The 24,692-nt window shown below is 37.8% G+C and overlaps 1 protein-coding gene across 1 annotated transcript in view; it reads left to right on the top strand.

Moving 5' to 3' along the window:
• LOC121375773 (gamma-aminobutyric acid receptor subunit beta-like) overlaps window positions 1-24,692 on the top strand; it is a 93,941-nt gene that overhangs the window by 65,978 nt on the left and 3,271 nt on the right. The window contains exons 4-8 of the mRNA XM_041503400.1: window positions 3,058-3,281; window positions 11,036-11,118; window positions 18,215-18,349; window positions 19,875-20,027; window positions 20,737-20,975. Of these exons, the coding sequence (XP_041359334.1) occupies window positions 3,058-3,281; window positions 11,036-11,118; window positions 18,215-18,349; window positions 19,875-20,027; window positions 20,737-20,975 (834 nt within the window). The remainder of the gene's footprint in view (window positions 1-3,057; window positions 3,282-11,035; window positions 11,119-18,214; window positions 18,350-19,874; window positions 20,028-20,736; window positions 20,976-24,692) is intronic.

The raw sequence follows: 24,692 nt of genomic DNA, 5'->3' as shown, positions 1-24,692 counted from the left end.
CGAGTGTCTTGTGATATCATAATTTATCAGCACTCGTTGATAAAAAGTATAAAATCCGAGGCGTGCCGAGCATTTTTATACTTTTATCAGCGAGTGCTGATAAATTATATCACAAGACACGAGGTGGGTATTCTTTTTATCATCCATTATCATTCTTTTTATTTGCGACAATTGTAAACAATGTCAGTAATGTGGGTTGAATGTTACTATATTTGGCAGCGGTAGATTCGTTGACTAGCAGAACGACAGTGGCGTGACGTCACTAATGATAGGTTTAACGCCGAAATATACACAGTGACGTAACAAAAGAAGCGATATCTCCTAGAAGAATATCGCAGGAGATATCGCAAATTATAATGCCAGCGATATCTCCTACAAAAGCCATTAGTGGATGATAAATAGTTATTTTGACACTTGGTCCAGATAATGATACAGAAAACTTGCTATCTCCACAGGTGCTGCTCATACCAAACTGACAACAAGGATTATTGTATATGCACTTATCCACAGACATGACAACACGTATCAAGACCTTAGTGATACCAGTCGTGGGAAGTTTGTTGCAATGAGAAAATCCCGAAGGGTCTAGCAACAGCGATCGATCCTACAACCTATCGCACCTCTGACGAATGCTCTACAATTAAGTTACATTCCATGGAGTACACTGCTAAGTTATAAGGATTAAAGCCACCACGTCAATCTATCGAATTAATGAATGTTTAACGACACCCCAGCAGAAAAACACACATCGGCTATTGGGTGTCAAATCCATTCGATACTAATGACTATTACCCTCCTTCCTGGACAAATAACCCAGGAATCTGAGGTGTGTATGTATGTGCCAGGCAAGCGTACTTTAACCTTACCTGAGGCGCTAAAACACATTTTAAATGAAATAATGCTAGATCCCTTTATTTGTCTATCTCTTAATCATTTGGCATTGCTAGACACATACATCTGTTCTTGTTCTAAAACAAATACAGCCATCCTCCCCCACCCCCCTAAAAAAAAAAAAAAAAAACCCAACAAAACAAACACACACAAAAAAACACACACAAAAAACCCAGCAACAACAAAAAACCCCCAAACAAACCCAAACACATAAACACAAACAAAAACAAAACCCCCAAAAACAAAACAAAACAAAAAACAAATAACAAAACGCAAAAGGTTCTCTGAGAACACTGTGCTTGGAAAGCGTGGGCGTAATGCAGCGTTATTAAATCACGTCGTACCGAGTTGTGTACCAATTCAGAGTACGAGAAGTGAGGCATCCTCGGATGATGCGAACTAAAAGTACTGCCAATAGTATTATTAGGATTGTGTAGGCCAATAGAGGACATATATTTAAAGTACACGAGGTAATGCGTACTCGTCTCAAGATTTAGGTCATGTCGGCCTGAAGACCTATATCGCTGTACACCGACCATCTACTTTATTAATACTACCTGTTAGTACGACAAGAACACAACAGAACTCAAGACACCATAACAGACCATAACAGAATAGAATATAAATCATACAACATAGAACAGACTAGATTAGAACAGTAATTTATATATTCATACAAACTATCAGACACACGTTTCGTTTGGTAGTTTAAAGTGACAGACCATAGTTTTAAACACTACTACGTATGTTTCACTATTAAAGCAGTTTTTGATGATTTAAATTAGAAGTTCTGACATTTTCTTATTTACAGTATTCATTTTCATACACCTGAAGTGGTTCTATTCATCCAGGGTTTTGTAATACCCCAAAATGGTGTTTTTTTCGTAATTCTAAAAACTCACGTTCGTCTGAGAGGTAATGGGTATCGATACAAACTCTAGTCTATTTTTGGACTGTATTTCCCCGTTTAAACATCACAGATTTTCACTTCCCTCTGATAGAACATTGTCCAAATGTGTTACAGGTTTGTAGTGCCCGCTGTCACGGGTTGAAACTAGGGTTTGCGCCTTTAAAAACGTATAATTCGTGTTTTCTGAGTTTTCAATTACGTCATCAAAGTAATAATTGCAACACACAGATCCAACACTAAAACATATCGGACTATAAAATGATTTTTTTTTTTTTTTTTTTTTTTTTTTATTATTATTATTTTTTTTTTTATCCCACTGTCCCCTTTGAATCCCATCTCATTTCTTCCCGATCTGGCAACTCCTCCTATCTTTCAACTTCTTTCGCTGTCCTCCTCCACATTCTAGTCCGTGTCTCTCCAACCGCGACAGGTGCTTGTCTCTTGTGGCTATCTGTGCCACACACCTGCCATTCCCCATCAGCTTTTAGCTGTGGGCTTAGTCTGACCACTTCGGGGAGTGTTCAGTAGTTACTTCTGGCATTGTTAATAGGCACTTGTAATCACCTACTATGCACCCCTACTACCGGCGGTCGTTAGTTAATGCCGTGGGTCAGACCAGCTTTATTAGCGGCAGAGGACGAGGATGCCAGGCGGGTGCAGGGAAATACACAGAGACGAAATGATATTTATTGGGCAACAACAAACCAAAATAACACATAACTGTTAAGATGTTTGCAAACATTTATATGACCGACTGGTCAGGTCCGGTCATAGGGCTTAACGCGCACATTCGCAGCAAGCTGTTGTAGCGCACGCCCATAGGCCTAGGGCTCTCATTTTTGTTGGGGTGGGGGTAGCGGTGGGGGTGTTGGTGCAGGCTGATTTCTGCCTTTTTACATGGATTACAATTAATTTTTAGGATAGAATGATGGAAATACATGGTAAAAAGTTCACAGGTTATCACATTTTGCCCGATTATCTCTATAATTTTTGCCCAGATTTGAGGTTTTGCTCCAGCACTGGGGGGGGGGGGGGGGGGGGGGGGGGCAGTTGGCCACCTGCCCCCTGCCTCGTACGCTTATGCGCACGCCTGTCATGGGCGCAGGTATCGGCCCATATCGGATTCTCTGTCCAGAACAGGAAAGGATTTAGGGTGGGTGGGATGGATGAGGGACCGCCCGCGCTGGCAAGATCTCCAGCAGCCCGACCAGGGTAGGTACTAATGCCTAACGATATTCTATTATTGTATATTTCAGGACTACACTATCACCATGTACCTGAATCAGTACTGGTCTGATGACCGTCTCAAGTTCTCCGACGAACCCAACCACAGTATGACGCTGACGGGCGACTTTACCGATAGGATCTGGGTTCCGGATACATTTCTAGCCAACGATAAGAACTCATATTTACATGACGTCACAGAGAAAAACAAAATGATTAGACTGTATGGAAATGGATCTATAGTGTATGGCATGAGGTGAGTGATTAATATTTATTATATAACATTTAGTGAAATATCTTAAAATATCAGTGACAATAACACATTTTAGAGTGAAAATTTCACTATTTTACTCTAAAATGTGTTATCGTTACTGTAGAAAGTGTTATCTTCACTGTATGAAAGCCGAAACTATTTTTCTGCTGGCATTTTAAAAATAAAGGTAAATTGCCAAAAGTTATATAATAAATAGAAAATTTCATGTTTTTTGTCAAATATGATTTATATCTCATTTCGTGAAGTTTGCAAGCATATCACACTCGTCGCGCATGAGCTATAAATCATATTTGACAAAAAAAAACATGAAATATCCTTTATTTATTCCACGGTTACTTTTATGCTGCGAAATAGTTCAGCTGCAAATGTGAAATATATACTACGACAAAAAACGTTCAGTAATTTGGTACTACTGCATTTTTAAAGATTTTTAAAAGTAAGATACATTCCCCGAGGTGACATTTACGCATTTCATTTTCTATTAAAAATCTGATGTTATTTATACTGTCAAATTATTTATACTGTGAAATGAGGCATCAGTCAACTGCAGTGTCTGATTTCACTTCGAATATCACGAGTTTTCTTGTATTTAAACACATTTAGAAAATTGCTAAACTTATTTTTGTCTTTGTATGTGTAAATGTACTCTGATGGAACTGTTTTACTGCCGGACAATATTAGTTCTTTACAGTGTGTTATATCAAACCTTTTTGTATGTGTGAACAAACTACATGTAATGTAATAGTTTTAGGAAATAGGACCTCAATTCGTCTGATAAATGATTGCATGCTTAATTTATTTCAAAGAAAAACATAACTCATGTTTCTAAGTATAGGTTAGAAGGCATTCAGACGATTATTCAGAAATAAGAAGGGGCAGAGCGAAGCGGAGCCCGTTCTTATTTCTGAAGAAACGTCTTAATGCCTTCTAACCGATTTAGACGGCATTTCATAAGGTTCTTTACTTGATATGGGCGGGGCAAGCGTCATTGCGTGTTCGCGCCAGTTGTTTTGACGTCATTCGTACAGCTCTTTGTGATGATGTCTAGCCAATTGTGTCGAAGTAACTTTGGCCACGTGACTGGTTATTAAGACGGCTTTTTGATGTGTCTTCACGATTAAAGGGACAGATCATATTTTTTAAAAACTATGGCATATTTTTCACCTAGACTAGTTTCAACCCGTAAAAATTAACATTAAGTTTGGTTAATTTACAAACCTGTAACAAATTTCATAATCGGTATTTCTCAGACGCACGTGCGTTTTTAAAAAAATATGAAAAATTCTAAAAGGTGTGTTGTATTGTGTGTATATTAGATATTCAATATAATATAGTTTTTTTTACCAGACCCCCCCCCCCCCCCAAACCATTGCCGTGTCTCTAGCTACTGTTTATGTAAACTGTCTGCCTATTCATGCCTATTTACCGCACATTCATGTATTTACCTCACATTCATGCCTATTTACCTCACATTCATGCCTATTTACCGCACATTCATGCCTATTTACCGTACATTCATGTATTTGCCCCACATTCATGCCTATTCATGCCTATTTACCTCACATTCATGCCTATTTACCGCACATTCATGTATTTACCTCACATCCATGCCTATTTACCACACATTCATGCCTATTTACCGCACATTCATGCCTATTTACCTCACATTCATGCCTATTTACCGCACATTCATGCCTATTTACCGCACATTCATGCCTATTTACCTCACATTCATGCCTATTTACCGCACATTCATGTATTTACCTCACATTCATGCCTATTTACCTCACATTCATGCCTATTTACCGCATATTCATGTATTTACCTCACATTCATGCCTATTTACCGCACATTCATGCCTATTTACCGCACATTCATGTATTTACCGCACATTCATGCCTATTTACCGCACATTCATGTATTTACCGCACATTCATGCCTATTTACCGCACATTCATATCTATTTACCGCACATTCATGCCTATTTACCGCTATGTATACGGACAAGAAAGAAAACGAAGATCTGTTTAACCATTCTTCATCACATTCTAAAATGTTTGGTATCTAACATATGGCGGTGGATTCATTCAGTTGATTAGGCTTTTTTTCGTTCCAACCAGTGCACCACAACTTACCAAAGGCCGTGGTATGTGCTTTTCTCTCTGTGGGAAAGTGCATATACATATAAAAGATCCCTTGCTGCATTAGGAAAAATGTAGTGGATTTCCTCTGATGACTACGAGTTAGAATTACCAAATGTTTGACATCCAATAGCCGATGATTACTATATCAATGTGTTCTAGTGGTGTCGTTAAATAAACAAACAAACTTTCTACAGACAGAATACGGGTACTTCTGGTTAAAATTTATAGTTTGTTGCTTAGAGCAGTCATCTCTGTACCTGGGGCGGGATTTAGCTCAGTCGGTTGAGTGCTCGCTTGAGGTGCTTGCGTCGCAGGATCGAACCACCTTGGTGGATCTCTTCAGATGATTGGGTTGTTTTCTCGTTCCAACTAGTACACCACAACTGGACATAGGCCGTGGTATGTGCTTTCCTGTCTGTGGGAAAGTACACATAAAAGATCCCTAGCTGCATTAGGACAAATGTAACGGGTTTCCTCTGATGCCAAATGATTGAAATCCAATAGCCGATAATTAATTATTGTCTGTAGAAGAACAAGACGATGTCTCCATGTAACCTATTGGTAGGCGCCAGAAATTTAATGATACTGAGTTTTGTTTTGTTTCTGTTTTGGGTGGGTTTTTTGTGTAAGTACCTTTTAAGAATACAGTTTTGTGAGTTGTTACGATGTGTGATAATACAAAACAATTAAAGTCTTCAGAAGAAACCCAGTACATTTTACTAGTAGCAGCAACCGATCTTTCATATGCACTTTCCCACAGACAGGACAGCACATACCACTGCATTTGATATACCAATTGCGGTAGAGTAGATTAATGTATATCGAAGATTAAATTATATGTATTAAAAGGTGATGATACGTAATTTTACTTTGTCGTTGTATCTAACAAGACAACCATAAATGCCATTTTAATTTCGTATGCGATATGACAAATCGCCCAAAAGATTTTATGACATGGATAAACATATACACACTATTGTAATTAATTACCTGATGTTTGAAATGAACAGGAATAGATCACATTAAATATTATATTAAATATAAGAAGATATTTTAATATATTTATTGTATACGGTACGTGATATATAAAATACACGTGGGGAAAAACCACATCTCACAGTTGAGGAAATGTCATTGCTATGATCTGCAAACAATCGATAAACATGGCTGGTTTGATGAAGTCCTGATCGGGATGACAAGCTATAAGAATTCACGTCACATTCTCAGGAAGTAGAGGTCTCCGGGGATTTCGCGGTACGCTGTATGGAAAACCAATTTTAGTCTTTTCACTCGGTGCGTAATGGTGACGAGAGTCGAAACTCGATCACGAAAATGGTGACTGATCAAATAGAAGATGTATTTAATGAAATACCAATGATGTTGGACATGAATTTCATTAGTTGTTTGTGTGTACGGAATTTATATGAGATCGAAATAAAACACCTGTGCAAATATTGCGTTAGTAGATCTAATGTGTAGCTACAAAGCTGAATAAATAGCGTAGCAGCAATTAGCATATACTTATATTTATTCTGAGAGTTCGATAATACATATGTCAATTATCTAGGTTTTGTAATATAATAGTTTTTGAAACTATATTTGTAGCTAATTCTGTTATATACAATAATTATTTTCAGTAATATTCATCTTTACGTTATTTAAATAAAAATTATATCATACAGTGTAAATATAATATTCTTCTGGTGCTATCGAATGGTAGACTTGGACATATGTTAGGGTGCTAATACATGTAGATTCCTGTCAAAGAATGTATTTTATTTCCGGTTCCAAGAATTTTATGTCAGCACATGACCATTTTGAACTAGTCAATGTTTCTCTTATAATTGTTAATGATTCTTGAATTCTTTAGTGGATAACTTTGATAGTTTATATTGCTTGCTACAGTAAGAGTAACAATAGATTATATTTTAACCTAAGATCATCAGCCCTATGACTCTAATAGGATCAAACCGGCCTCGGTGGCGTAGTGGTTAGGCCATCGTTCTACAGGCTGGTAGGTACTGGGTTCGGATCCTAGTCGAGGCATGGGATTTTTAATCCAGATACCGACTCCAAACTAAGTGAGTGCTCCGCAAAACTCAATGGGTAGGTGTAACCGATTGCACCGACCAGTGATCCATAACTGGTTCAACAAAGGCCATGGTTTGTGCTATCCTGCCTGTGGGAAGCGCAAATAAAAGATCCCTTGCTGCTAATCGGAAAGAGTAGCCCATGTAGTGGCGACAGCGGGTTTCCTCTCAAGATCTGTGTGGTCCTTAACCATATTTCTGACGCTATATAACCGTAAATAAAATATGTTGAGTGCGTCGTTAAATAAAACATTTCGTTCTAATAGGGTCAATGTCATTTAGAACTTAGATTGCTTTTTGCACTCTTGGAACCTTATCGTGTCGCAGGATCAAATCACCTCGGTGGATCCTTTCAACAGATTTGGGTTTTTTCTCGTTCTAAACAGTGCACACAACTGGTCAAATACCGTGGTATGTGCTTTTCTGTCTGTGCAAAATTGCCTAAAAAGATCCCTTGGTGCTAATGGGAAAATATAGCGGGTTTCCTCTGATGATTACAAATCAGAATTACCAAATATTTGACATCAAATAGCCCATGATTAATCTCTAGTGGTGTCGTTAAATAAAACCTTTTTCTTGGAACCTTAGGTCCATTCCATGGAAATGACCCAAGAGCAAAGTGAAGGACAGCTGAAATTTTCTAAAATGTTTCTATAAATGTTTATAACTCTTGACTCCTTTATCAGATGTGTTTCATACGTTCGCGGAGACGGTACGTAGTAGCCCTGTGGTAAAGCCCTCGCTTGATGTGCCATCGGTTTCGGATCTCTAACATCTCTAACACTATATGTCAAAATTACCAACTGTTTGACATCTAATAGCCGATGATTAATAAATCAATGTGCTCTAGTGGTGTCGTTAAATAAATAAAACATTTGTCCATACGTTCGCCATCACAGAAAGGTCATCTGTAACTTTCTAAAAGTGTGTGTACTTGTTTGAAACTCTTGAATCTGTCTATAAATGAGTGATATATCTGTTACGTGTTTTCACCGAGTGATAGCCTATTAACTACGCTCACTTAGCTACAGGACAACGTCAATGACATTTAAAATTCCATTAAAGTCCAGTCGAGGTTTCTCTAATCGTCTTCAACTCTTAAATTCATTGATGTACGACTCTTTTATTTGATTTGGGTGGTTATCAAGTGGTAGTGTTTCGAGTGGTAGAGTTAAACCAAGATCATTTGGAACTTTTAAAAACGTTTTCTTTCTTTCTAATTGCTTATAATTCATGAATTTGTCTTTGATCAGGTTAATCTCAAATTATTTCCTGACAGAAATCCTTTTGGATTGTTCATTAAATTTATTTACTAATTAAATAACACGTGAGTCACCATGGCTTTACAATTCTAGGGGTTTTTTGTGTTTGTTTTTGTTTTGTTTTTTGTGGGTTTTTTTTGTGTTTTTGTTGTGGTTTTTGTTGTGTTTTTTTGTTGCGTTTTTTTTTTTTTTTTTTTTTTTTTTTTTTGGGGGGGGGGGGGGGGTATTGTTCTTATTGTTAATATCTACAAGACAACAAATTTTACTCCCCACTGCTTAGCTGTCTGTTGTATGTCATATACGCAATATAATAGTGTAACAAAGTATTTGCATGGACCAATCCCTTAGGGACTCAGTCTGTACTGTATATTGATTGTTCAGGTTTCTCTTCTCTTTTTTTGCCGATACGTGTGTTTGAAACACACATTATCTTGAGCGTCTGTCAGCAAATGCCATTAATGTGTCAGACCAACAAAAGCGTTCACCAGTAACCTTTAGAATAGTTTCGTCATGTTACGTCAAGACTGAATAAACCCTTACTAAAAAGTAATGATTACTGCAATCTCCTGTGTCCATTAAGAACACTTAAGCATATAACTTACACAAAAAACCTTGCGTTATAGGCTTTCACTGCAGCAGAGCATATTTTTTTTACTGCTTTGACAGATTTCCAACAAAACCCAAACAAATTTATATTTGAACTTCTTCTTGATCGTAATTCAATTGTCATAAAAGTTGCAATCTGCCAGAACATCAATGTGTTCAAATTCCAAGAAAAAGTTTATTGGTTATGCTTCAAAGTAATTCTGTAACAACAAATTTGTTCAAGGCTGGAAGTGAAATACGATTAGGATTAGGTTCTTGTCATCATCGGTATGCGTGATAATGTTTTACTATTCATATTTGACCTTATACTAACTACAGATTAATTATGTTTAAAATATTTCAGTATCTCATAACATAGTTTTGAAATCTAGGATCGCCACCATGGTATATTTAATGGTGCCAGTTATTCGGTTGTATCAGGCACGGCGGAGCAGAAGCGGGGGACTGGGGTCTCTAGCCCCCAATAATTATGATTCAAAAATATTATTGGTAGAAAATCTTAAGGCATAGATGAATTTTAATTGTAGAATGCAGGACATTGCATTTCAGGACATCTAGTGTTCACAATTTTACGTGGGAGCATATCCCCAATCCGACTTTGCTTTACGCCCACGATCTCAGTCAACGCCCTCAATGTCTACTTGCTTCCGCCGTTCTTCATTATACACTGTACGAAAATCCCAAAATGGGAAACGTTAAAACATTTATCGCTTTTCTCGCAGTTCTCACCCTATGTTTTGGCAGCATCACACTGCCTTCCATCAGGGGATTTCAATTGTCTCAGTTCTTTCAGTTATATCCATCGGTACTAATAGCCATTTAATATCACAGCTATTAGTAGAGATGGAGATAACGTAAAGAGCTGAGATAATTGCAATTCCCCGAGGAACTCAGCGGAGTGCTGTCGAAACGTAGAGCGCAGATTGTGGAGTACGCGATAAATGTTTTAAAAATTATACACTTACCGTAGCTTAGATTTATAGTCCTTCCTTCCCAGCAATGCACGTTGTTGGTTTTTCTTTTACAATGGTATTGGTATGTACTTTCATATTATGTATTTCTCAACGGACTGTTTTTTAAATTGGATACAAAAATAGTTATTTTTTGTTACAATACACCGTCATCACCTATTAATAATTTCATCAGGTTAGACAACCGGGAAGAAAGTCGGACGTATCAAACAATCATAATTTGGAATATTGGTAATTCAGTATTAGGACCACCTCACTATTAACACCAATTTTAATCAGTTGATTGTCCCAATAGCGGAGTTTCAATGTATTTCTAAAACAAATTTTTCTTTTCTGCTTACGAAAAATCAAACTGAAATTATTTACAAATTTACAATGTTCATGAAGTTGGGAAAGACTATAGATACACTACCACCTTTAGAATGTGTAACACATGTACTGTGTGTTTCAATCCTGGCAATTCCGGTGGATTTTTTTTCACGCAGACGTGGTTACGTTTAGCTTTGATGTTGACCATAAACGTTAAAAACACTGATATGAGTGAATATAGAAATGAAGGAACATGTTCCTGTTTCAATCTACCTTCATCATTATTTTAGAATGATATTCGAGTTAAATCTAGAAAAGCTATCACTTTAGACTGGTATCATTTTGTTTGTTCAGATTCACCACCACCCTGGCGTGCATGATGGACCTGCACAACTACCCACTGGACCAGCAGCGCTGTTCCGTGGAAATTGAAAGCTGTAAGTTCACATTTCTTCACCATCACCACCATTCTAGTATCCTTGGCATAACAGATTACACACGACACACTTGCATTGAGAATTTGATATATATATATATATATATATATATAGAGAGAGAGAGAGAGAGAGAGAGAGAGAGAGAGAGAGAGAGAGAGAGAGAGAGAGAGAGAGAGAGAGAGAGAGAGAGAGAGATAGATAGACTGCCTTTGAGCACATACATACTTGTCATAATATTATTCATATAAAATAAGGCACGTGGACACACACACACACACACACACACACACACACACACACACACACACACATTATGCAAACAAGCATAACAACAACAACGATAACAAAAAAGTACAAAGAAATGGTCTAAACCCATCTCATCCAACCCCATATCTAATTTGTAGTGTGTTATATTTTGGAGAAGCTTAGTTCAACGTAATAACATATCCTTGCATTATAACAAAACGCTGCCATCTTTCTTAATACTGTTTAATTTCTGCCATTTAACACTTGTAAAATACTATATCCTAGAATTATTAACGTAATATTTAAGAATATAACGTTCACTATAAGACTTATACAAAGCGCATTCAATGTTAATGGTTTCATCAGAGAAAAATACAAAATGTGTTGTGTTTTTTATGTTACCAGAGACAGAACAGCACATACCAAAGACTTTGGTATACTGGTATAGCGCTTGGTTGTTGACAGACAGCCTGTCACGGGATCCTATAATACCCGTAACTGAATAAAACACGATTATCGAAATATCTCTCCTAACTGTATATCTATTAGATCTCTTTGTATCGGGCAGTATAATACCCGAGTGGCTAGTCTCTAGGAGTGATCAGAGATAAGATCTGATATAAATATATATATGTAGCACGTTTAGTTCACTAGAAAATACAACAAAACACAATACACTTTGGAATCTGTATTAACTCTAACGCTGACAAATGTACTTGCCGCAGTAGTTAATTAACAACAACAATATAATAACAATCCAGAGCTAATCACTTAATCAGTTAATCACTAGGTGTCTAGTTTACACAAGTATTCTAATCACTTCACCGTGATACAACACACACACGTGTGATAATTGAGAAACGCTGCCAGGGGAATTTAATTAATAAAAGAATTACAACTCTATTCCTAACTGGTTAATTTTTAATTAACCCTTAAATACTCATTCAGTAACCTTGTAATACAGAATTAATACTGGTACATATCACAATAAAGACAATAACCTACAGTTTACCTACGTCCTCTAGGATGACCGGCTAAGCTTTATCTTATCAAATACTCGTATAAAAAATATTAGAACAGTGAAGCCTACAATTTACTTCGTCAGATTACCGGAGACACTGTCTAAAGAATATTGGTATAATACAGTATTAAAATATCTAAAGTCACATCAATCGCATCAAGGTTATACAACAGAGCAGAAAAATATATTTACCAGTCCAGTCGGACAACGTTCCCCGGGAGCCTTCCAATGTTTCTCCTCGATATCTCTAAAATCGTATCTATTTATTCAAAAATCTGAGAGACAGCGAATATCGCCTGGGGGCACAACGCGGTACCTCACCTATCATGTGTTATTTCCACAACTCCCAGAGACGGTATATTTTCTTAAATGGCCAGACTTACCGTCGCCAGTTCGCTAGAAATACCCCGGTCGTAAACCGCACTACCGGAGGTATTACGTAACTACTGGCCACATGGCCTCCACACTTGCTCTAAGTGCATATTGGGACGCAGCTCTACCACCGTCGCGCGGGGGTATTACGTAACCAAGCTGCACACAGCCCTCTAAAACAACATCGCCACAGGCGAAAAGATAAGAGCATGTTCCGTCACACAGCCACACATCAAACTAGGTTCCTAATAGAGCGATACTTCATGTTCTAACGTGGTACAGTCGGAATTTGTTTCCTCATTTTCTGAATGTGAGGGAACGGGATTTAGTTCAATCGGTTGAGCGCCCGCCTGAGATGGTTGCGTCGCAGGATCGAACCGCCTCCGTGGATCCATTCAACTGATAGAGTTTTTCTCGTTCCAACCAGTGCATCACAGCTGGTCAAAGGCAGTGGTATGTGCTTTCCTGACTGTGGGAAAAGTGCATATAAAAGATCCCTTTCTGCACTAGGAAACATGTAGCGGGTTTCCTCTGATGACTACATGTCAAAATTACCATATGTTTGACATCCAATAGCCGATGATTAATAAATCAATGTCTTCTAGTGGTGTCGTTAAATAAAACTACTTTTAACATTTCTGATTGTAAAAGCTCATACATAACCCAACCTCGTTATTGATAAAATAGCATAAAATACAGCAGTACTGCTATTGGAGGAATTCTTTTTTATTTTACAATAATATAATGCAATACAGTTTAATCACGTCACTTTGATGATATAGAATTGAAACAGTCAGAACAAGATACATTTACCCCGAAAAAGGATTTGACAGCGTCCATGTTTAAAAACCTGGTCACAGTGTTTATGTAGTGTTATTTCTTTTAACGATCCGTTGCCACGACTCCATCTCCGTCAGCCATCTTGTTGTTTCGTCCCTAATTATAGTCCTTCAGCGACATCGACTACCGCGTTTCGTGCAGGGCTTTAATCTAATTGATTTGTGCAACCGGTTCCTATTTGTTCTGTGCACAGCGACGGTTTTTTTTTTTTTTTTTTTTTTTTTTTTTTTTCTCAGTGCAGTAATGTTATTAACAGCTGCTGAAGAGTTGTGAATATTCAGACAGCATAAGGCATAAGTAGTTCATTTTTCATTTCAACTTATTTCCGTGCTTATATCCGATTAAGGATCAAGCACGCTGTCCTGAGCAGTGGGTTAGTTGTTAGTTGTTAGTGGTTAGTGAGAGAGAGGAGGGTTGAGAGGTTTTACACCTACCCACTGAGTCGTTAAAACTCGATCTTGGTGGGAGCCGGTACCAGGCTGCGAACCCTGTACCTACCTGCCTTACGTCCGATAGCTTAACCACGACGCCACTGAGGCCTGTTATAGGTAGTTCTCCTTTATTACAGTATTTACACGATCATTTACATATGAGGAGGTACAGAACTATGGCCACACAACCAAATGAACATTGTAACATGATGAATTATTACAAATATAAACATGGTAACTAACGTTGCATTAGTCTATGCTAACTCGCGATTCAGTGGAGGGTTTAAACATTTTAATGTATTGCACTTCTTTAGAAGGAAGGAAGGAAATGTTTTATTTAACGACGCACTCAACACATTTTATTTACGGTTATATGGCGTCGTTAAGGACCACACAGATATTGAAAGAGGAAAATCCGCTGTCGCCACTTCATAGGCTACTCTTTTCGATTAGCAGCAAGGGATATTTTATATGCACCATCCCACAGACAAGATAACACATACCACTGCCTTTGATATACCAGTCGTGGTGCACTAGCTGGAGCGAGAAATAGCCCGATGGGCCCACCGACGGGGATCGATCCCAGACCGACCGCGCATCAAGCAAACGCTTTACCAATGGGCTACGTCCCGCCCTGCATTTCTTTAGAGTCCAAAATTATATTAACATTTTGTTCTTGATTGACAAAAACGTTTTATATCTTGACATGGTCTGCCACATAATATATAGTATAGTTGTGATGTGAACTAGTGCTTAAAGGTTAAGGTTCCAGACAGTGCATCACGGCTGGTATATCAAAAGCCGTGGCATGTGCTATCATGTCTGTGGCGTGGTGCATATAAAATACCCCTTGCTACTAATGAAAATATAACGGGTTTCCCCTCTAATACTATATGTCAAATTAACAAATGTTTGACATCCAGTATCCGATGATTAATAAGTCAACGTGATCTAGTGGTGTCGTTAAGAAAATCGTTAACTTTAAAAGTGGAGGAATATTATTTTAGCGACCAAAAACTGCTGATTCACCAAAAAAGTAGCAAGTAGTACGCAGGACCTCGATAGTCATAGAAATACAAATAATAGTTATCATCATCAAATTGGAAAGTGACATTAAATATACTAATTCTAACCGACAAGACCGTTACCATAATCAAAAGTCGTAGCTCTGCACAAAACAGACTCCAAGGGATATCTTGACAACAGATTTTCTGCCAGAAACAAAATTGAAGGAACGTAATAAAAAAAAAACACCATCATATCTATTTATTAAGATCCCCTACTGGTTATGGGTTGAAATCTTTTGAAATTGGACACTACATTTGAAGTACTTTGACATCTTTTAAACAGCAGTTCTCTTACTATAATCTTTCTAAAAATGATATATTTCCAAGACTTTAGGGTACGTAATTTTACCCTTCGTACCCTCTGCTAAAAACCCTAGACAAGGTCTTGACTCCTTAAATGGTTTGTCTATAGGAGGACTGCCACTCCACAGGACGACTCGTTCTTATTAATCCATTTGCAAGAGAACTACCTCGAAGTGCATTTTTAAAACCCGACCCTGGAGTGCTTCTTTGACGATCTTCTTCGATCTTCGTCTTTACGTTACCAAATAACTAACTTGTAGTATGATGGCGCGTCCTTGTTAATCCAACTGCAGGAGAACTACCTCGAAGTGCATTTTAAAAAACCGACGCTGAAGTGCTTCTTTGACGATCTTCTTGTTTACGTTACCAAATCATTAACTTCTGTTATGATAGCCGTCCTTGTTAATCTATCAGCAACAGACCTATCCCGAAGTGCATTTTTAAAACCCGACTGTGAAATGCTTCTTTGACGATCGTTGTTTACTTTATCAAATCAGAAACTTGTATTATGATAGCGCGTCATTGATGTGATGTTAACACATCTGAACTCTTCCCTTTGCCATCTGACAAGCCACGATGCCTTATCGAGCAAGGTCACAGCCAGTTTTCTGTGTGATGGGCGAATTAAAACAAAACGACAAATCGTTATGGGTTGATGGACAACAACTTGATGAATTGTTGGTAATCCGTTCAAAGAATTTGTCAGTCCTCACTCGCTCCACAGTTTGCTCTGTGACCTTTTACAACACTGGCGATAAAGGAAGGAACTCGCTGTAAACTGCAGCGATTAATCATGTCTTCCTGGCTCTGTTGTTGTCACGCCGAGAGGTCTAAAGATCAGAAGAGAGAACAACAATGGCGAAAATGCAATACAGCATTTGTGTTGACTTAGTTTAAAACACTTGTTGACTTAGCTCTGACGTACATCCACCTAATGCAACACGCTGCTGCATAATTTAGGGCAAGTGCCCCATGGTATTCATTGGACTGCAAATAAAAGATTTGCTAAAAAATGTTTGTGCTTTGACGTGGAAGAAAATCTCTGGCATACGTCGGGGGGGGGGGGGGGGGGGGGGGCATACTTGAACCTTAATTGAATATAGATATTTTAAAGGTATCCACCAATCGATTCATCCATATGTTTATATCAGCGACGAAATTCCATCTCATCATGAGCATACAAATAAGTATTGGTCTTAATGCCAATAATGCCCCCCCCCCCCACCCCCACCCACCCCCACACAAAAAAAACCCACAAAAAAAAAAAACACACAAAAAACAACACAAACAAACAAACAAACAACAAAAAAAAAACAAAAAAAAAACAACTCAAACAAACAAAAACAATAATAACAAACAAACCACAAAAACAAAACAAAAAAAATAAAACAAACAAACAAAAAAAAACAAAAAAAAAAACAACCTACAAACCCCACCACCAAAAAGCACAAAAAACCTACAGACAATATAATAATATAAAAATAAATATAAAATAAATATAAAATAATAATTAATACATTAATAATAAAAAATAAAACAAAAATAAAAGAAATTGATACCAAAGCCTCAACCACAACAACGTCTTGTTCAGACCAAATACAATCTTAATCGTTCAGTTTGTTATAGCTATGACAAACCACACAAATATAGGTATATATATTTTACGACTGCTTTAGTGCTGTTTATGAAAAGACATTGTGATTTCTCCTTATCACTGGCTGGCTATTTCTCATCAACAACTCTTGGTTGATAAACTGAGTAGATTACATTCATTTTGATACCGTATGTGTTTCTTTTTCACGACTTGTGGATATACTGTCTAGCTAACAGAGACTTTTTCACGACTGTAATTTCATATCAAATATATTTTTCTGCATAAAATATTAGTGGCTGTATATTAAACGTGTTTCTGGTCGTTGTAATATTTGTGTTAGGTTAAATTTAATTTTATTTCCTAAAAACGAATTTTTCGTACGTACGAAATTATTTGAAGACAAAATTCAGTTTAGGCTTCTTACACATATTAAGACGACCAGAAACACATTGAATATACAGACACTGATATTCTAAACAAGAAAATATATTAAATATGCAAGTTTAATCGTAGAAATATTTTATTAGTCGAAAACATCTTACAATGCAGCAAACTCAGGAATGTCCCTTTAAAGGGACTGTCCTGAGTTTGCTATCAGTGTAACATGTTTACGACTACCAGATTCTATCTGATGACTACAATTACATATTAAAGATATTTTCCTGTTTCGAATATCAGTATCTGTATAAAGAAGGTGTCTGTTGTAGTCCGGAGGGTTGTAGTAGTTCAAACCAGATTATATCTTCCAATAATTTTGTAGGTAGAAAAAAATATATATCACGAAGAAAATAAACAATGACTGCACATGACTGCAAACACGTTGGATATACAGACACTGGTATTATAAACAAGAAAATGTAATTAATATGTAATTTTATTACATACACATTTACTCTTACTATAGTAATAAAGACAATTCTGACAGTGCAACACAAATGATGTTTTTTTAAATATTGAACATGCATGTATGTGTGATATAAAATCTTGCATTTTGTTAATCATAATATATATATATATATAGGTGATATGAAATAAATACAAAACCCCATACCAGTTGTTTTGCCATGCTATTTATTGCACGAGTTTAAAGTGCTCTAGATTTATAACACTTTTGCATACTATAAACCTGTATGGTCCAAAATAGTCTGTTAGTCGAAAATATCTTACAATGGCTACAAACTCAAGACTGTCACTTTAATTTGATTACAATAATTTCTCATAGATGGTTACGCGGAATCGGATGTAGACCTCCACTGGCTGGAGCAGAATTCCGTGTCAGGCGTGGAGCACGTGCAGCTGCCCCAGTTCTCTATAGTGGACTATAGCACAGTGGTCTGGGTGGAACGGTTACTCACAGGTAAAATAGCATCCCACCAGCTTCTAGTTTAGATGTTGGTTTAACACACTAGTTATATAAGTTCTGGTAACTAAAATAACTACCATTCGATTATCATCTCATGTAGAACTTTGGTCTAAAACACTGTGTATATCAGTTCTGATGACTAGAGGAAGTACCATTCGATTATCATCTCATGTAGAACTTTGGTCTAAAACACTGGGTATATCAGTTCTGATGACTAGAGGAAGTACCATTCGATTATCATCTCGTGTAGAACTTTGGCCTAAAACACTGGGTATATCAATTCTGATGACTAAAGGAAGTACCACTCGATTATCATCTCGTGTAGAACTTTGGCCTAAAACACTGGGTATATCAATTCTGATGACTAAAGGAAGTACCATTCGATTATCATCTCGTGTAGAACTTTGGCCTAAAACACTGGGTATATCAATTCTGATGACTAAAGGAAGTACCATTCGATTATCATCTCGTGTAGAACTTTGGCCTAAAACACTGGGTATATCAATTCTGATGACTAAAGGAAGTACCATTCGATTATCATCTCATGTAGAACTTTGGTCTAAAACACTGGGTATATCAATTCTGATGACTAAAGGAAGTACCACTCGATTATCATCTCATGTTGAACTTTGGTCCTAAACACTGGTTATATCAGTTCTGGTGACTAAAGGAAGTACCATTCGATTATCATCTCATGTTGAACTTTGGTCTAAAACACTGGTTATATCAGTTCTGATGACTAAAGGAAGTACCATTCGATTATCATCTCATGTTGAATTTTGGTCTAAAACACTAGATATATCAGTTCTGATGACTAGAGGAAGTACCATTTGGATATCATCTCATGTAGAACTTTGGTCTAAAACACTGGGTGTATTAGTTCTGATGACTAGAGGAAGTACCATTCGATTATCATCTCATGTAGAACTTTGGTCTAAAACACTGGGCATATCAGTTCTGATGACTGAAGAAAGTACCATTCGATTATCATTTTATGTTGAACTTTGGACTAAAACACTGGGTATGTAAGTTCTGATGACTAGAGGAAGTACTATTCGAATATCATCTCATGTTGACTTTTGGTCTAAAACACTGGATAGATAGGATGACTAAAGTCAACTCCCACTTAAAGAGTGAAGTAACATCTCACGAATTGCCATCACGCATGTTATATAGTCCTTATGTTGAAGGTTGTTGAAGTACTTACAAAACCATATCTAGATACTCGTGTATGTGTACGGCAACATGCTGTTTCCGTTGTGTTCAGACACCGTTCCTGTGCACTTTCCTGATTATCAGTTTATAGAAGATCAATGAACTCACCAGAAAGATGCTTAAAAAATGCATACGACTTAATTTTTACGAACAGTTGTTATTGTATGAACCTTTCTTTGCAGAACTTGTCATATCGTTGTTTTAAGCTAATTTCCAATTATAAAAATTCGGTTTTTTAAATTATGTGATTATCATCTAAGTTGTTAGCAGTCTATTTAATATGCATGTACGTCTGTCTGTGCAGGAAACTACAAACGTCTGTCACTGCACTTCAAGCTGCGGAGAAACATCGGCTACTTCATCTTCCAGACGTATCTGCCGTCCATTCTGATCGTCATGCTGTCGTGGGTCTCGTTCTGGATCAACCACGAGGCAACTTCCGCCAGGGTCGCTTTAGGTGAGTACATCGTCTTTGCAATACAGATACATATTAGATTCAGGTTTATCCTATTGCATATTCGTCTTTATTTTTACCATTTTTATGAAACATTATTTCAAAATCTTCAAAATATAAATTGCTGTAGCCTTCAGTTTAGTTCCAAAACTGAGATTAATTGGCAGCTATTGCATATTTTTGTTTGTTGACTAAGTTAATGGAAAGTGGGCATAATAAAAACCCAAAGTGTATTCTGGCAGGATTTGAACCTGCTACACAGATTCACATGGCATTTGACAGTCTGCTACTTTAACCTCACGGCCAACCGGAAATTAATTCCCTGTCAATCATAATTAAGATCAATGCTGTCAAACATTTGATTTGAAGGCAGTGTAATATATTAGCATATGCATATAAAGAGCAATTTTAATCAAATAATTAATAAGTGCACATTGACCATTTGCATATATATTAATTTGGCTAATCTTATAGCAGTGGATATAAATTTGTGTACATATTACAAAGGACAATATCATTAAAAATACTGAACGGGTACCCTACTATTAATAACTAAGGTGGACATCATTTATTGCACACATATAAGGAGAGCGAAATTAATCAAAGACATTAAAAGTGTACATATTGACCCTACGACTGAGCCATTCATGAACATCAACGGTACTCGTGAATATTCTTAAGATCTAATTATATGATAATTGCATAATTGCAGGCATAACGACGGTGTTGACGATGACCACCATCAACAACGGCGTGAGGTCGTCGCTGCCGCGCATCTCGTACGTGAAGGCCATCGACATTTACCTCGTCATGTGTTTCGTGTTCGTGTTCGCCGCCCTGCTCGAGTACGCAGCCGTGAACTACACGTACTGGGGAGCGCGCGCCAAGCGGAAAGCCAAACGGATGAGAGAGCGCTCCTTCAGACAAAAGAACAACGATACAGAAAACACGGTAAAACTTCCACTTCCAAATCCACTTCCTTAGCCATGCACATTCAGAAGTAACTGGTGTAGTGTAAATCATACACAGCAATACAGACAACATGGTAACAGTTCCACTTCCTCATCCATGCAAATTTTGGGCAGTATCCCATTTGGATACTAACATTTCAAAATCTGGTATCCCACCTGAGAATTTAGTATCCCACTTAAATGAAATTCACAAATAACATTGTAACAAACTTGGACGACACTCTTCTCGTTCCCAGTCTATTACTACACCGTAATCGAAATAGTGAAATTCGCAATCAAACGAAATCGGCAAAAAGATTTGTTGCATCTATTTTTGAGTAATACTGATATAAATTAATATTTAGCAGCAGTCTATAAGTGTTTCTGACATTACTAATGATAAACCTACCTGTATCAATTTTTTGCAGATGTGGAATCAATATCTCAAATAAAATTTGAAGGGAGGAAACATCCATCAAAAATAATAGCGACTTAACGGTTCCTAGTCCATTGCTATGCCGATATTACTCCAGTGTAGCATTAGACTGGGTACGAGTTAGGGAGATATTCTTACCATGGCATAGCATTAGACTGGGTACGAGTTGGGGGAGATACTGTTATCATGGCATAGCATTAGACTGGGTACGAGCTCGAAAATACTGTTACATAACTTCACCAGTAAATGACGACGTTAATTGTTTCAGCGAAAAATAAAAACGCAGGATTAAAAAAAAACAAAAAAACATATGGTATCCCTGTGGGATACTGGGTTATTGAAGTCTGGAATTCAAAATAAAATTCTGGTATCCCCGGGATATCAGGATACCGTTAATCTCGAACACTGACTTTCTCATCCCAACATGTACAGTATTAACTGTTTTGGCACAGACCATACACAACCTTACAGAACACATGGTGAAAGTTCCACTTCTTCATCCTTACACTTTCAGTAATAACGGTTGCAGTCTAGACCATACACAACCTTACAGACAACAGGGTAGCATTTCCACTTCTTCATCCATGCATAACCACCTCGAAGGATCCATTCAACTGATTGGATTTTTTTTCTCATTCCAACCAGTGCACAACAAAGGCCGTGGTATGTGCTTTCCTGTCTGTGGGAAAGTGCATATAAAAGATCCCTTGCTGCATTGGAAAAAACAAATGTAGCGGGTTTCCTCTGTTGACTACGTGTCAGAATTACCAAATGTTTGACATCCAATAGCTGATTTAATTAACCAATATGCTCTAGTGGTGTCATCCATGCATTTTCAGAAATAACTGTTGTAGTGTAGATCATACACAACCTTACATACAACAAAGTAACATTTCCACTTCCTCATCCCTGTATTTTCTGTAGTAACTGCCTTGTCTTGGACACATCCACCGGGGAAAATAGGAGGATGTGCCCAAGACAGTCGTGCTTGAACTTTCAGTGGATGTAGGCACAAGTCAAATGGTTGATTGATTGAGTAGTAACTGTTGTATTACATACCATATACCAGTATACACAACAATACAGACGATAGGCAAACAATTCACGGACCAATTTCACAAAATGTCGTATGCCTAATTTTGCACCTAAACGTAAATCCATCTTCCGTAATGGTGCAATTATGTACGTGAAATAGATGCCAAGCACATGTAAACGTACGATAGGTTTAACTACTAGTCGCAGACGTAAACCTATGATGCTTTTTGAGGAGACTGGCTCCAGTTCCTGACGTCTACATGTTCAGTAGTTTTAGTAGGTCCCTAATTCACAAAGATCGATTAAGCTGTGTCAGAAAACATCATGGCATCGTCTTTGCAAGTGTTTTTTCATTGCACTATGAAATCGCAAAGTTGCGACAGTTCATAAAAGAACAACAACATTAACGATGCAGAACGCATGGTAATAGTTTAGTTCTTCATCTATAAACATAATTTATAACTGTAACAAATGTCATACACATGAACAGCAATATAGAGAAAAGGGTAACACTTCAGTTCCTCTCTACATTTTCAGTCTCCTCAGATTTATATTTTTAATAGTTGTAGTGTAGGTCATAGAGGGGAGCAGGTTAACTCGCCCCAAAACCAACGCGCCTCAAACTGTTTGATCTACCCACCCCAAAATGTTATCAAATCGCCAGTGTTTGGACAGCTCGCCCCCAATTCCCAGACCCCCCCCCCCCCCACACACACACACACACACGCCCACCCTATCAGTAGCACCTGTTCTCAAGTGATCTGTTCAACCAAACTATTTCAACATATGCAAACAGACATCCCAATTAGCTCGTCAAACACATGACCAAGATGTCGCACATTCGTACTATTTTTATAGCCATAAACAACCATGATCCTCGAGACAGCCTCGTCTGTCTAGACTTGTTTTCAATCTCTATTGTACACTAATTATGGAAATAAACAGCTTTTAAAATAGGCTGGACGGTGTACTCTTCGTTGTAATACCTTTCTAAATGCCAATATACCGTCATTTAACCAATTATATTTATAACTCAATCTGGGAGAATAAAATGCATGATCAAACGATCATTGATTATTAATGTTATTGGTTATTCAATATTATGACCACCCCAGTTTAATAAGACCCACAAATGGTCGTAATATTAGCGGTCTTTCACGGTAATATTGACAAACAAAATGACACACCGAAGTAGCTAGTAGATCTATTTTTAATTAATTGTAACAATTATTGACAGTATAATGAGATTGAGGGCGAATTGACCAAAACTGGGGCGAGTTGATAATATTTTGGGCGTTGGCCAAATAGTTCAGGGCGAGTTGACCAACCGCTGGGGCGAGTTGTTAACATTTTGGGCGCGCGTTGACCAAACAGTTCGGGGCGAGTTGACCAACCGCTGGGGCGAGTTGACCAAACACTGGGGAGGAGGGAATTGGTAAAATTTTGGGCGCGCGTTGACCAATGAGTTCGGGGCGAGTTGATCAACCGCTGGGGCGAGTTGGTAACAGTTTGGGTGCGCGTAGACCAAACAGTTCGGGGCGAGTTGACCAAACACTTGGACGAATTGACCAAACATTTCGGGGCGAGTTTACCAAACACTGGGGCGAGTTGGTAACAGTTTGGGTGCGCGTAAACCAAACAGTTCGGGGCGAGTTGACCAAACACTGGGACGAATTGACCAAACATTTCGGGGCGAGTTTACCAAACACTGGGGCGAGTTGGTAACATTTTGGACGCGCGTTGACCAAACAGTTCGGGGCGAGTTGACCAAACACTGGGGCGAGTTGACCAAACATTTCGGGGAGAGTTGACCAACCGCTGGGACGAGCTGACCAAACACTGAGGCGAGTTGGTAACATTTTGGGCGCGCGTTGACCAAACAGTTCGGGTCGGGGCGAATTGACCAACCGCTGGGGCGAGTTGGTTTTGGGACGAGATGACCAGCATTCTCATAGGGTATTATATATACTAGTTCCTTCTATCCATCCGTCCGGTTCCACAGTTTGAAATGTTAATGACGGGGTGTGAACAAGCGACTCTGGGGTAACCATGTGTTCGTTTTAGTTTCATGACAGCACGCATGGGTCTAACTAAAACAGTTAGGTTCAACCTACATCCAATACAAACTGTACATATAGGACTATATTATCATAGTTGGGTTCCTACAGAACACTAATTTGTTTTAAAAGTTCTGTTCCTAAACACACTGATTGATTATACTGATCTATGCAGTTGATAGCTTATATA

Source organism: Gigantopelta aegis, chromosome 6 (assembly GCF_016097555.1).
Source record: "Gigantopelta aegis isolate Gae_Host chromosome 6, Gae_host_genome, whole genome shotgun sequence".
In the NCBI taxonomy this organism is placed as follows: domain Eukaryota; kingdom Metazoa; phylum Mollusca; class Gastropoda; order Neomphalida; family Peltospiridae; genus Gigantopelta; species Gigantopelta aegis.
The sequence above is the reverse complement of the archived record's forward strand: the minus strand, read 5'-3'. Positions and strand labels throughout refer to the sequence as shown.